This window comes from Somniosus microcephalus, chromosome 5 (genome assembly GCF_052327205.1).
Source record: "Somniosus microcephalus isolate GS21.2 chromosome 5, FLI_Smic_1.0, whole genome shotgun sequence".
Classification (NCBI taxonomy): domain Eukaryota; kingdom Metazoa; phylum Chordata; class Chondrichthyes; order Squaliformes; family Somniosidae; genus Somniosus; species Somniosus microcephalus.
Window position 1 is genome coordinate 179,110,715 of NC_140991.1, and position 12,888 is coordinate 179,123,602.

Below are 12,888 nucleotides of genomic sequence, written 5' to 3' on the forward strand. Positions count from 1 at the left end.
CTTAGGCACTGTGACCCTGATGCTTCAAATACATGAAGATCTACCCCTCCCCCTATCGCTACCCATCCCCAAAGCGCCGCCTTTGTTCATTTCCGCTCAACCTAAGCTGATGCAGGGGGAGGGGGAGGGGGAGGGGGAAGCACGTAAACACAGAGTCACCCATCACGCATGCGTGCAAGCCTCGCCATGCCCTCTTGGAGCATGTAGTCCCAGCAGTTCCTTGGCCGCGCCATCGAGAAACGTCAGCACGACTTGGACTACAACTCCCGGCATGCTCTGCGAAGCACCCGTTCCATTCTCCGGAGCCAATCAAGTGGTGGGCTGGAGCGCAGAACGTCAAGTCTTCGGGTTCGGTGGCGCTGTCGCTGGATTCTAAGCGCCGCCTTCCAGTTCCATTTCCGTCAATCAAGAGGAACCTGATTATTCCGTCCTACGCAAACAGCCATTCGTGGAAAGAAAGGGCCAGCCCTGCCTTGTTCTGCCTACATTTTGTACTGGCCTTATTTTTTTCCTTCTTAAGCAATGCAGAATGAGTGGTACGTAACCCTCCCTCTATCCCTCCCTCCTTTAAAAAAAACAAGAGGGAAAAAGTCAATTTACCTTGGTGACAAGCTTTCTGCTAATTGATCAGCTTGACACCAAGAATCTACAGTAGTGAGTTGTCTGAGACAGCCCTCTTTTGGGTGTTACTTTGTATCCACTGGGTCGGGTTTCAAACCACGTTTCTGTTTTTTTTCCTCCCCTCCCTTCCTGGGGAATTGATGACTGATTGAGACAACTATGTGAAAGTAGAGTGCATCTCATAAAAATGAACTTATTTTATTATGATTATTTGTATTTTTTTTGTTCACAGATCAAAAGGAGGAAAGTATGGCCACCCTAACTGAAGGAGGGAAACCTGGTGAATATTTGCAAATCAAAACATCAGGCTCACAGGTATGAAAACTAAAATTTTAAATCAAGACTTAAAATATGCATGTGTAACATTTTATTTTACGTGTTTAGATAAAAATGCTCCCTGTGCCACAACTGCTGCTGTTGAACTAATTTTGCTAACCACTTGTCTGTGTTGCATTTGTACGTGAAGCCATTTTTTTCCTGCAGATCTAAGCGCCTACTTCCTGATTTTAACAAACTACAAATGCACGATTTTAGATTTGTTCTAATATTATTGAAATGCGAGTGTTTTATCGTTAATTACTCTGTACTTCCTGAGTGAAGCCCCTTTTTGTGCTAATGTAAATTCACACCCACTCTTTCCTCTCTAAACCCGCCCACTGTGTGTCTATGTGGGTAGGACACCCAGCCTTCTCCTCTCGCCCTGCTCGCAGCGACTTGCAGCAAGATCGGATCCCCGGGCCCGGCGGAAGGCGCAGCTGCCGCCAACGCTCTGCAGAGCGGACAACTTCTTCTCGACCAGAGCTCGGGAGCGGTTCAACAGCAGCAGCTGGAGCTTGTAACCGCTCAGTTTTCTGGAAACGGCTGGCAGATTATTGCCGCCGGCCCGGCAACAACGAAAGACAACGTCGTACAAAGTCAAGTGGCGTCTGCAACCACCGCCACCACCAACGGCAATGTTGCGAGTGCACAAGATGGTGCCGGGTCGCCCATCAAAGCCAGGCCCATCGTCTCGGCGGCGGGACAGTACAGCGTGGTGCCGCTGCAGAGTCTCCAAAATCCGACCATGTTGGTCAACGCAGCCGGATCTTCAGGCGGTATCCACTATCAAATTATCCCGCACAGTCAGGCCGTGGACGGCCAGCAGATTCAGATCAGCTCCGCTAATTTGCAGCAAGATTTACAGGGACAGATTCAGATCCTATCCACCGGACACAACCAAGCCATAATTGCCCCACTTACAAAAACGACTTCTGGAAATGCAGTGACGCAGAATACGTCTTCTCAGACTACTACTGTCCCGATCCAGATCAGACCTGGCATGTCCATCCCGTTGCAGCTGCAAGGAGTTAATATTTCTGGTGCTCAGACTCAAATGGTCGCCACCTTGCCTATTAATATAGGAGGTGGCGTGACTTTGGCCGTGCCCATAAACAGTTTGGCGGCAGCAGCCGGAGGAGGATCTATTCAGTTCGTCCAGCCTTCAGATGGCGGGGTCTCAAATGGGAGTCAGATTGTTTCCACGCCCCTCTCCACCGCCTCCTTGAACAGCATGCCTGAATCTCCTTCTCCTCCTCCCTCCACGTCTACCTGCGTTACTACCGCCTCCCCATCGCTGTCCTGCAGTGCTTCACTGGTAAACTCTTCAGATACTGCTCAGCCCGTCTTCACGACTGCTTCAAGTTCAGAAAATACAGAAGAGGAGTCATCGTCAGTTGTACCCGTCTCCGAAGCAGAAGGTACAAATCTCACTCAGTCCAATGGGTTGCAAGAACAGGGTCAGCTTCAGCAGGTGCAGCTGGCTGTTGGACAAATACCGATTCAGCAACAGCAGTCGTCTCCGATACAGCAACAAATTATTCAGACAATTCCACATCATGCTCTTCAAACCATCCAAAGTGCTGCAGTACAAGGACAAACTGTCCATCAACAGGCCTTGCAGAATGTTCAATTATCAACATTTCAGAATCCAACTCAGGTGATCATTAGGGCACCAAGTTTGACACCATCTGGCCAAATAAACTGGCAAACCATACAAGTGCAGAACATCCAGAGCCTTTCAAACGTACAGATCCAAAATGCTCAGCAACTGACTGTGACTCCAGTGTCTTCAAGTAACTCTAGTGGAACTGCTATTGCCCAAATTACCCCTGTTACTGTTACTGGCGGTACCATTAATTTAAGTGCGGCCCAGCTTGCATCAGTTACTAACCTTCAGACAGTCAACATTGGCAGTTTGAGTTCAGGAGGAGTCCAGGTGCAAGGAATACCAGTGGCCATCACCAATCTAGCAGGTATGACTATGCTTTAAAAGTATTTCTTACAGATAGTATTGTGTGTAAAATTACTTTTAATGTAGTTTTACTTCAAACATACAGCAAAAGTTATTTGCGAATCACTTTTTAAATATGTAGAATGTTGTAAGAACTCATTTTGGATGTCTGTGGGTGGGGGAGGCAAGCAAAGGATAAAAGAAATCTGGGAGAATTGTGGTTTGTTTAGGAGTAAGTGACATTTTTAGGTGCCAGAAATCTCTCCATATAATAAAGACTGCAATACTACGTGCAAATCAAAATTGAGTAAAACGAGATTAGTTTATTCCTAGAACTCCAAATTAAGAGAGGTTCTATTTTTTTATACTCTGAATTTAATTTCTGCAGAAAACCTTTTTTATAGCAGATGTTTTGCAGACAATGTGTTGACAAAAAGAAAATGGGTCAGTCTTTAGGGAAGTAAGTTCCAAGCAGTTTGTTTCTGCTTTTGGTGTTTATTTTTTATGTAGCTTGTTTTCTATTTAATCAAACCTGTAGTTAAATAGTTAATTGCACATTACCTGGTTAAAGTTGAATTGCGAGGGAGGGAGAAAAGCTGCATTCATTTCTGTTGCATGAAAGTGACAGAATGATGCTTTTCAATTCAATTTATATCAGTGTTGTGATAAAGGGAAAATGTTTTGCCCAACACTTGCTCCTTCCACATCATAAGTGGTGTGTTTTGATTCCTGTATTTCAATAATAATAATTGTACTTTTTAGCTGCTTCTTGGCTGGTGGGTTATCAGAATGTTGTTTGTACATTAAGCAAAAATAGTAGTAGAATCAAGCTGCAGAACTAAAAGTAGGTCCAGATCATTTATCCACCCTGATAATTTGTTCCTCATGTAAGATGGGTTTTTTCACCCTCATGTAAGATGTTGGTATTTGGTAAGAGTGCTTTCACCAATGGAAATGGACATGAGTGGCGATGACAAAGACTTTTGAGGATTAAAATCTCTAACATAAATCATTTGCAGGTTAAAACTTTATAGTGACCTAATAGTATGACCTTTTTACATGTTGTTTTCTAGTTATGCCTTCTAAACTACCAAACCTTCCTGTCTCAAATTGGAAAGCAGCCAGGTCTGAATTCTCAAATCAGAAAACTTCTGAATTGAATCTTGCCACTCAAAACATCTTTCAAATAAATGTTGTTTTCTACTGAGATTTGTGTAATTCCAAATACTTTTTGTAGGAAGAATGTGCAAAGAAAATTGAACACTCAACTATATTTTATACTGAGAAGCATGACTAGATAGCTTGAATCTTGGCCACCACCTGCGTTAATCTCATTCTACAGCTTGGATCATGTTTTGAGTTGCACAACAAATGTTTGACCTGTTGCTTTGCTGACATGATAAGTTCAAACTTCAACAATACTTCTTCCTGACTGGCTTGTAAATCAAAATATTTTCAGTCTGTAAGGCAACTTTAGTGATGTGGCCTCCGCTCCAAATGATTGTTTTTTTGAGGTTTAGTTTATTTGGGTAAACAATCCATGACTAACATATAACTTGATTATTGTCCAGTTACTAAGGAGGTCACACATACAGAAGGAGATATGGTCTAAATCCATGTGTTCTTTAATGATATTAACTGTTCAGTTCATGGGTGACAGTCCATAGACAGTATACTGATCAAGGGGAAGGGAATATGTATTAAGCACCTGTTTATGCTGTGGGTGCATAATAAGAACATTTTATTTCAGTAAAGCCAGTTAGTCCTGAAGACTGGTGAAGCAGATTGGCCCAAATTTACTGTGAGAAGCTTCTGTGCACTCACAGGAGTACTCTGGATTATGCCTGTGTTTTTAAGGAAAAAATGCTCCCTCCTATATCTGCTTAACTTAAAAATATATATATATTGCAAATAACTTTACAGTATAAAAAAAATTGTTATGCTGCCTGACTTTCAATTGGAAGCTGCCATCTTTGTGAGGCTAAATGTAGAAATGTGACATTTCCTTGTTTACTCTTGGTTTCTAATAGTCCACTGAAAGCAACATTGAGGGCTGAGGCTAAGTGAATGGATTTGTTTCAATGAGCCTTGGAAATAACAAGAAGGTGACATCTCCATTTGAGGGCACCACATGATCATTTAAAAAAAACAGTTTTTGAGTTTTCAGATATTTCCATCTTTGAAGATTTTTGTCGTATTTTTTTTACTGGAATCTAATTGTGTATATTACTTTTACTGGAATCTAATTGTGTTCTGTGTATTTAATGTGAAAAATAGTTGTTAGCCTAGTGAGTAAAGGCACTGCCGAGTGTGGCACCACACCATGCAGGCTGGTAAGGCCCCAAGTTTGATTCCTGTTTTAAACCATCCCAACACAAGTCCAACTGGTGCAAAATATAATACATAAATTAAAAATGACACTTACACATGAATATGTTGGTTACAGGTTATGCAGAAGGCCTCAGTCTAACTGCTGTGCCACTTTGACCCCATTTCTTATTTAAAATTTGTATTCTTTATACTTAAGGAATATATATTGCCACTAGAGTCCCTGGAAAGCATTGGAAATTCAAAGATATGGTAGAGTCTGTAGGAATGTAAGTTGTTTGGAGTCGTCGTCTTAATAGCTATTTTGGCAAGGATTTACTTGATACATAATTGCAGCTTCCTCACAGCACTTGATTGGCATCAATTTTTTTATTCATTCCTGAGATGTGGGCGTCGCTGGCAAGGCCAACCAGCATTTATTGCCCATCCCTAATTGCCCTTGAAGGTGGGGGTGAGCCGCCGCCTTGAACTGCTGCAGTCCTTGTGGTAAAGGTGCTCCCACAGTGCTGTTAGGGAGGGAGTTCCAGAATTTTGACCCAGTGACGATGGAGGATTGGCGATTTCCAAGTCAGGATGGTGTGTAACTTGCAGGTGGTGGTGTTCCCATGCGCCTGCTGCCTTTGTCTTTCTAGGTGGTAGAGGTCACGGGTTTGGGAGTTGCTGCCAAAGAAGTCTTGGCGAGTTGCTGCAGTGCATCTTGTACATGGTACACACTGCAGCCATGGTACGCTGGTGGTGGAGGGAGTGAATGTTTAAGGTGGTAGATGGGATGCCAATCAAGCGGGCTGCTTTGTCCTGGATGGTGTCGAGCTTCTTGAGTGTTGGAGCTGCACTCATCCAAGCAAGTGGAGAGTATTCCATCACTCTCCTGACTTGTGCCTTGTAGATGGTGGAAAGGCTTTGGGGAGTCAGGAGGTGAGACACCCTAACCTTCCCTTGATAATTCACACTTGCACCTTATTAGGACACCACCAAATTCACATTGGTGGCCCTGCAGGATGTTGCCCACACGCCATGAAAGGTCTGGGATCTGAATTGAAAACCACAAATGCCAGTGTGTAGCACGGCTGAGTATATACTATCGATCTTTTGTGGCTTTTGAGCAATGCCCCATTGGTGACCGAACAACAACTTGTGTTTATAAAGTGCCTTTAGCATAGGATAATGCACTTCACAGAGACATAAAAAAATGGACTTCAAGCCAAAGAAGAAATTAGGAGGGATGACTACAAACTAGGTCAAAGAGGTAGATTTTATAGAGCGTCAAAGTAGGAGAGAGAAATGGAGAGGCAGAGCGGTTTAGAGAGTTAATTCCAGACACTGAGATCTGCCTCCATAAGGCTAAACTGCAATGTTTCCTACTTGGTCAAGACACAATAGTTTGATATTTAGGAAGAGACTGGAAGAAAGGGGAACTCAGAAATGCAGGTAACCCAAGCTCCTGCCGAATTTAACAGCAGGAACTATTTAAATCTTTGCCTCTATTCCCACGCCAGCAGCCAGCCGTATTGACGGGGGTGGGGAGAAATCAGCCGATCGTGCAAGGGAAGCAGGTTAGCTTGGGTGGGGCCAGGAGGAAGCACTCCTGCTCCTCCTGCCCCACATACAGTGCACCACCTCCAACGTGATCCCACCACCAAACACATCTTCCCCTCACCTCCCCTTTCAGCATTCCGAAGGGACCACTCCCTCTGTGACACCCTGGTCCACTCCTCAATCACCCCTAACTGCCCTTCTCCTTCGCCTGGCACCTTCCCGTGCAAGCGCAGGAGATGCAACACATGCCCTTTTACCTCCTCCTCTCTGTCCAGGGCCCCAAACACCCCTTCCAGGTGAAACAGTGATTTACTTGTACTTCTTGCATTTTAATAGAATGTATTCGCTGCTCACGATGCGGTCTCCTCTACATTGGGGAGACCAAACGCAGATTGGGCGACCGCTTTGCGGAACACCTCCGTTCAGTCCGTAAGGGTGACCCTGAGCTTCCGGTCGCCTGTCACTTTTTAATTCACCGCTTCACTCCCACTCTGATCTCTCTGTCCTCGGCCTATTACATTGTTCCAATGACGCTCAACATAAGCTCGAGGAACAGCACCTCATCTTTCGATTAGGCACTTTACAGTCTGCCGGACTCAATATCGAGTTCAACAATTTCAGATAATAATCCCTGCCCCCATTTTTCATGCAGTATGATTTTTGCCATTCCCATTTGCAACATTTTATCTTTCCTGCCTCTTACAAAAGTACAGGATGTTCTTTCTACTCCTTCCTCCCCTCCTAACCCACCCCCTGTCTCTGCACCTGCTTAATATCTGTTACATCTCCAGCTTTTTCCAGTTCTGATGAAGGGTCCCAGACCTGAAACGTTAACACTGTTTCTCTCTCCACGGATGCTGCCTGGCCTGCTGAGTATTTCCAGCATTTTCTGTTATTTCTGTAAAGCACTTACCTGATGCATCCGGCCCTTCTAGCCTCCCTTCAGCTGTCAGGTTTCCCGAGCCCTGGAAAACCCGGCCCACAGGCGTTAAAAGTAAATTTCTGCTAAAATTTGAGACAAGCAGCCTAATTAAAATATTTAAATTACGGACCCACTTCTGGAAAACAGGTCTGTCACCCACCCCCAACCTAATTCCATGAGAACTGGAAGTGGGCGGTTTGGGGTCGGGTTTTCGATTTTAACCCGCCACCAACGTTCCCTCTAAGCCGTGCACGAACGTGGAAAATGGGAAGCTACCGTGCAGGCCACTCACAAGCTGTTCCCTCTAAGATACCGCGCGTGCGTCTGCAAATTTAAAAGTACCGCGCGCAAAAAAAATTTGGAGGGAACATTATTTTTTGTGTCTATATATTTAAAAAGTAATAACATTGCATTTCATTCTGCTTTTAAGTATTATTTAGCTTAATAATGTGGGAATTCAATTCTTCCATTATGTATATATTCAGTAAATGTAATTTCTACCAAAGTAAAGCATTAAAACAAATCTAAGAATAAATTCAAGCAAGAGTATTAAATTAGAGAGTGTAATTTGGCTCCTTTTGCTTTGCATCATCACAAAAAGTGGTTTTAATTGATCTGAAAAAGCATTTACCTCTTCGACCAATGTGGTTATTTGATTAAGTGGTGTGCCGGACAAATCCCCAAACAGTAGGCCTCTTCTGTAGTTTTCTTTTAGAATGGGACTTCTAATTTTCTTGATTATGTACACACTGGAAATAAATTAAAGTGCTATTAGGTATTGTCACTAACATTTACTGCTTTGTTTTACATGCCAGTTGATAAACATAAACACTGTAATGTGCAAAGTGCTATACCTTTGTGTACACAACAGGATCATGAGCTCTGCAATTGCTGCATCCCCCTCTCTGTGTTGCTGAGAACCTAGCACATTCCTTTATCACATGAAGGCTTGACTTCTCTAATATTCTCCTTGCTGGCCTTCGCAAATTACAACCCATTCATGATGCTTTGGTCACTTACTCACAGTATATAGTCCCACACTCCCATCACTCCTGATCTTTTGATCTAATTTCCATTGGCTCCTCATGCCCTAATGAACTGACTTCAAGATCCTCACCCCTGCTTTCAAATCCTCACCAAGATGGACTGGCTTGACGGATGACTGGCCCTGATACCCCAACAGGTAAAAGAAACTAAGGTTTTTCAGTGCAATTCATTCTAAGTTCTAAGATCGAGTTACCCAGGGGATTTCATAATGTAAGAGTTGCATCACTATTCATTTCCACTTGACACAGAAGCCATAAATGGGACAAGTGGTCAAAGATGGACAGAATGTGCCAATCTGAAGACTTTATTATCCAAAGACTTGTATCAAAAAGGGTAATTAAACCATTTGAAGATTTTGTACATATTTCTGTTTAATATTCATATTTGTACGTGCCAAGTTCTTTTATGCATCATAGTTCCTTTGAACTGTAATTTAAATATTTTGGATGTTTTAGTCAGTTAAAAACTCTGGTATGTGATTAATATTCCACAATTTCTACTATCACTGTTGTAACTGGGACAGGACAGATCTAACAGGGCAAACATGAAGTATTGTAAGCCGCCAGCAGCATTAGAATTGTTACCACCAGAATCAGTAACCTCATGTCCCAGCACATTCATCAAGCCAAGAGATCAACCCTGTGAAGTTAGGAAGGTGCACCAGGCATATCTTAGAATGAGGCACCAACCTGGTGAAGCTACACTGGGCTACCTACATGCTAAAGCAAAAGGCTATAGTGATTCCATAACTAATAAATAAAAGCAAAGCTCTGCAGCCCGGCTACATTCAATGAAAACTGATGGTGAACAATCAAGCAACTATCGGGGGGGGGGGGGGGGAGGAGGAGGCTCCATGAACATCCCCATCCTCAACCATGGTAGAGCCCACATATGAATGTAAAAGACAAATCTACATGCCTGGGAACATCATCCGCAGTCATGGGTTCAGCTTCCACATGTACACAGCCAACATCCAGCTCTACCTCTCTGCCACCTCTCTCGACCCTTCCTCTGAGTTATTAAGTTGCTTGTCTGATACCAATCTCAATTTCCTCCAGTTAAACATTGGAAAGACTGAAGCCATCATCTTCGGCCCTCACCACAAACACCGTGCCCGTGCCATAAGCTCCATACCCTCGCCACCGATTCCATCCTCCTCCCTGGCCATTGCCTCCGGCTGAACCAAACTGTTAACAGTTTGACAAAGTTAACAGTTCAGATGAAGGGTCATCGACCTGAAACATTAACCCTGTTTCTCTCTCTGCAGATGCTGCCTGACCTGAGTATTTGCAGCATTTTCTGTTTTTATTTCAAACTGTTAGCAATCTTGGTGCCCTGTTTTGCCCTGAGCTGAACTTCCAACCCCATATATTCTACTTCACGAAGACCGCCTACTTCCATATCTGCAAAATCGCCCGCTTCCACTCCTGCCTCAGCCCATCTGCTGCTGAAACCCTCATCCATGCCTTTATCACCTGCAGACTCTATCATTTTAATGTTCTCCTGTCTGGTCACCCATGAATTTACAGCACAGAAACCAGCCATTTGCCCAACTGGTCAATGCCAGTGTTTATGCTCCACACAAGCCTCCTCCCACCCTACTTCCTCTAACCCTATCAGCATAACCTTCTATTTTCTCCCTCATGTACTTATTTATGCATTTAAGGGGAAGCTAGATCCTATACCACACCAGATCCCTCTTGCCTGTCTTTGCTGATCTATATTGGTTTCTGGTCCCCCAATACCTCCATCCTCATGTTTAAACTCTTTATGGCCTCGCCACTCCCCACCTCTGTAACCTTTTCCAGCCCTACAATGCTTCCAGAACTCTTTGTTCCACTATCTCTGACCTCTTGTGCATCCCACCCCCTTTATCCCACTATTGGCGGCCATGGCATCAGCTTTCTAGGTCTTGCAGTCTAGAACTTCCCTAAACCCCTCTGCGCCTCCATTTCGCCCTCTACCTATCCATCTTATTTTCCTTCTTAAAACCCAGCTCTGACCAAGTTTAATATTTCCTTCTGTAAGTCGACGTCCATTTTTGTCTGATTACATCTCTGTAAAGCGCTTTTGGACGTTTCTCTACATTAAAGATGCTGTATAAAGGCAAGTTGTGTTTGCAATGTCTTCAACCTAAAGTGCCTAGTAGTTCATTCTGCTCCACCTTCTCCCAAAGACCTTCTCCCAAAGACCTACCATTAAATATGGTTTAAAAAAAAAATGTCCAGCCAATTCGGTTTACTCAGAATTGTAGAATGATGCAGCACCCCCTGCTCTTTCCTCATAGCCCTGTAATTTTTTTTTTCCTTCAAGTATTTACCCAAATCTCTTTTGAATGTTACTATTGAATCTGCTTCCACCGCCCTTTCCGGCAGTGCATTTCAGATCACAACAACTCACTTTTTTTTAAAAACACAAAGTTTCCTTATGTTGCCTCTGGTTCTTTTGCCAATCATCTTAAATCTGTGTCTTCTGGTTATTGACCCTTCTGCCACTGGAAACAGTTTATTTTTATGTTCTGTGTCAAAACCATTCATGATTTTGAACACCTCTATCAAATCTCCTCTTCACATTCTCTGCTCTAAGGAGAACAACTCAGCTTCTCCACATAACTGAAGTCCCTCATCCTTGGTCCCATTCTAGTAAATCTCTTCTGTGCTTTCTCCAAGGCCTTAACATCTTCCTAAAGTGTGGTGCCCAGAATTGAATACACTACTGCTGAGGCCTAACCAGTATTTTCTAAAGCCTTAGCATGACCCCCTGGCTTTTGTACTCTCTTCCTCCCCTATTAATAAAGCCATGGATCCCGTATGCTTTTATAACAGCCATCTCAATTTGTCCCGCCACTGTTAAAGATTTGTGTACATACACCCTCAGGTCTTTCTGTTCCTGCACCCCCTTTAAAATTATACAATTTAGTTCATAGAAACATAGAAGATAGGAGCAGGAGTAGGCCATTCGGCCCCTCGAGCCTGCTCCGCCATTCAATGCGATCATGGCTGATCATCCAAATTCAGTACTCGGTCCCTGCCTTCTCCCCATACCCCTTGATCCCTTTAGCCTTAAGAAATATATCCAACTCCTTCTTGAACGTATTTAATGAATTGGCCTCAACTGCCTTCTGTGGTAGAGAATTCCACAGGTTCACCACTCTCTGGGTGAAGAAATTCCTCCTCATTTCTGTCCTAAATGGCCTACCCTTTATCCTTAGACTGTGACCCCTGGTTCTGGACTCCCCGACCATCGGGAACATCCTTCCTGCATCTAGTCTGTCCAGTCCTGTCAGAATTTTATAAGTTTCAATGAGATCCCCTCTCAATCTTCTAAACTCCAGCGAGTACAAGCCCAATCGACCCAATCTCTCCTCGTACGTCATTCCTGCCATCCCAGGTATCAGCCTGGTGAATCTTCGCTGAACTCCTTCCATGGCAAGTACATCCATCCTCAGATAAGGTGACTAAAACTGCACACAATACTCAAGGTGTGGTCTCGCCAAGGCCCTGTACAACTGCAGCAAGACACCCTTATTCCTGTACTCAAACCCTCTCGCTACGAAGGCCAACATACCATTTGCCGCCTTAACCGCCTGCTGCACCTGCATGCTTACCTTCAACGACTGGTGCACAAGGACACCCAGGTCTCATTGCACTTCCCCTTCTCCCAATCTATTGTCATTCAGATAATCTGCCTTCCTGTTTTTGCCACTAAAGTGGATAACCTCGCATTTATCCACGTTATATTGCATCTGCCATGCTTCTGCCCAATCACCCAACCTGTCCAAATTATCCTGGAGTTTCTCGGCATCCTCCTCACAGCACACATGCCCACCCAGCTTTGTGTCGTCTGTAAATTTGGAGATATTACATCTAGTTCCCTTGTCTAGATCGTTAATATATATTGTGAATAGCTGGGGTCCAAGGACCGATCCCTGCGGTACCCCACTAGTCACTGCCTGCCACTTGGAAAAAGACCCGTTTATTCCAACTCTTTGCTTTCTGTCTGCCAACCAGTTCTCTATCCAAGTCAATACCTTGCCCCCAATCCCATGTGCCTTAACTTTACACGCTAATCTCTTATGCGGGACCTTATCGAAAGCCTTCTGAAAGTCCAAATACACCACATCCACTGGTTCTCCCTTATCTATTTTACTAGTTATATCCTCAAA

The 12,888-nt window shown here is 43.8% G+C and overlaps 1 protein-coding gene across 2 annotated transcripts in view; it reads left to right on the plus strand.

Moving 5' to 3' along the window:
- The first annotated feature begins 306 nt into the window (after nt 1–306).
- sp4 (sp4 transcription factor) overlaps nt 307–12,888 on the plus strand; it is a 135,118-nt gene continuing 122,536 nt past the window's right edge. Inside the window, exons 1-3 of one of the 2 annotated variants that reach the window (XM_085988447.1) lie at nt 307–536; nt 854–936; nt 1,298–2,912. In XM_085988447.1, the coding sequence (XP_085844573.1) occupies nt 530–536; nt 854–936; nt 1,298–2,912 (1,705 nt within the window). In that variant the 5' untranslated portion in view covers nt 307–529. Of the gene's footprint in view, nt 537–557; nt 655–853; nt 937–1,297; nt 2,913–12,888 lie in introns of those variants that run through there. The other variant, XM_085988448.1, reaches the window with a different exon arrangement.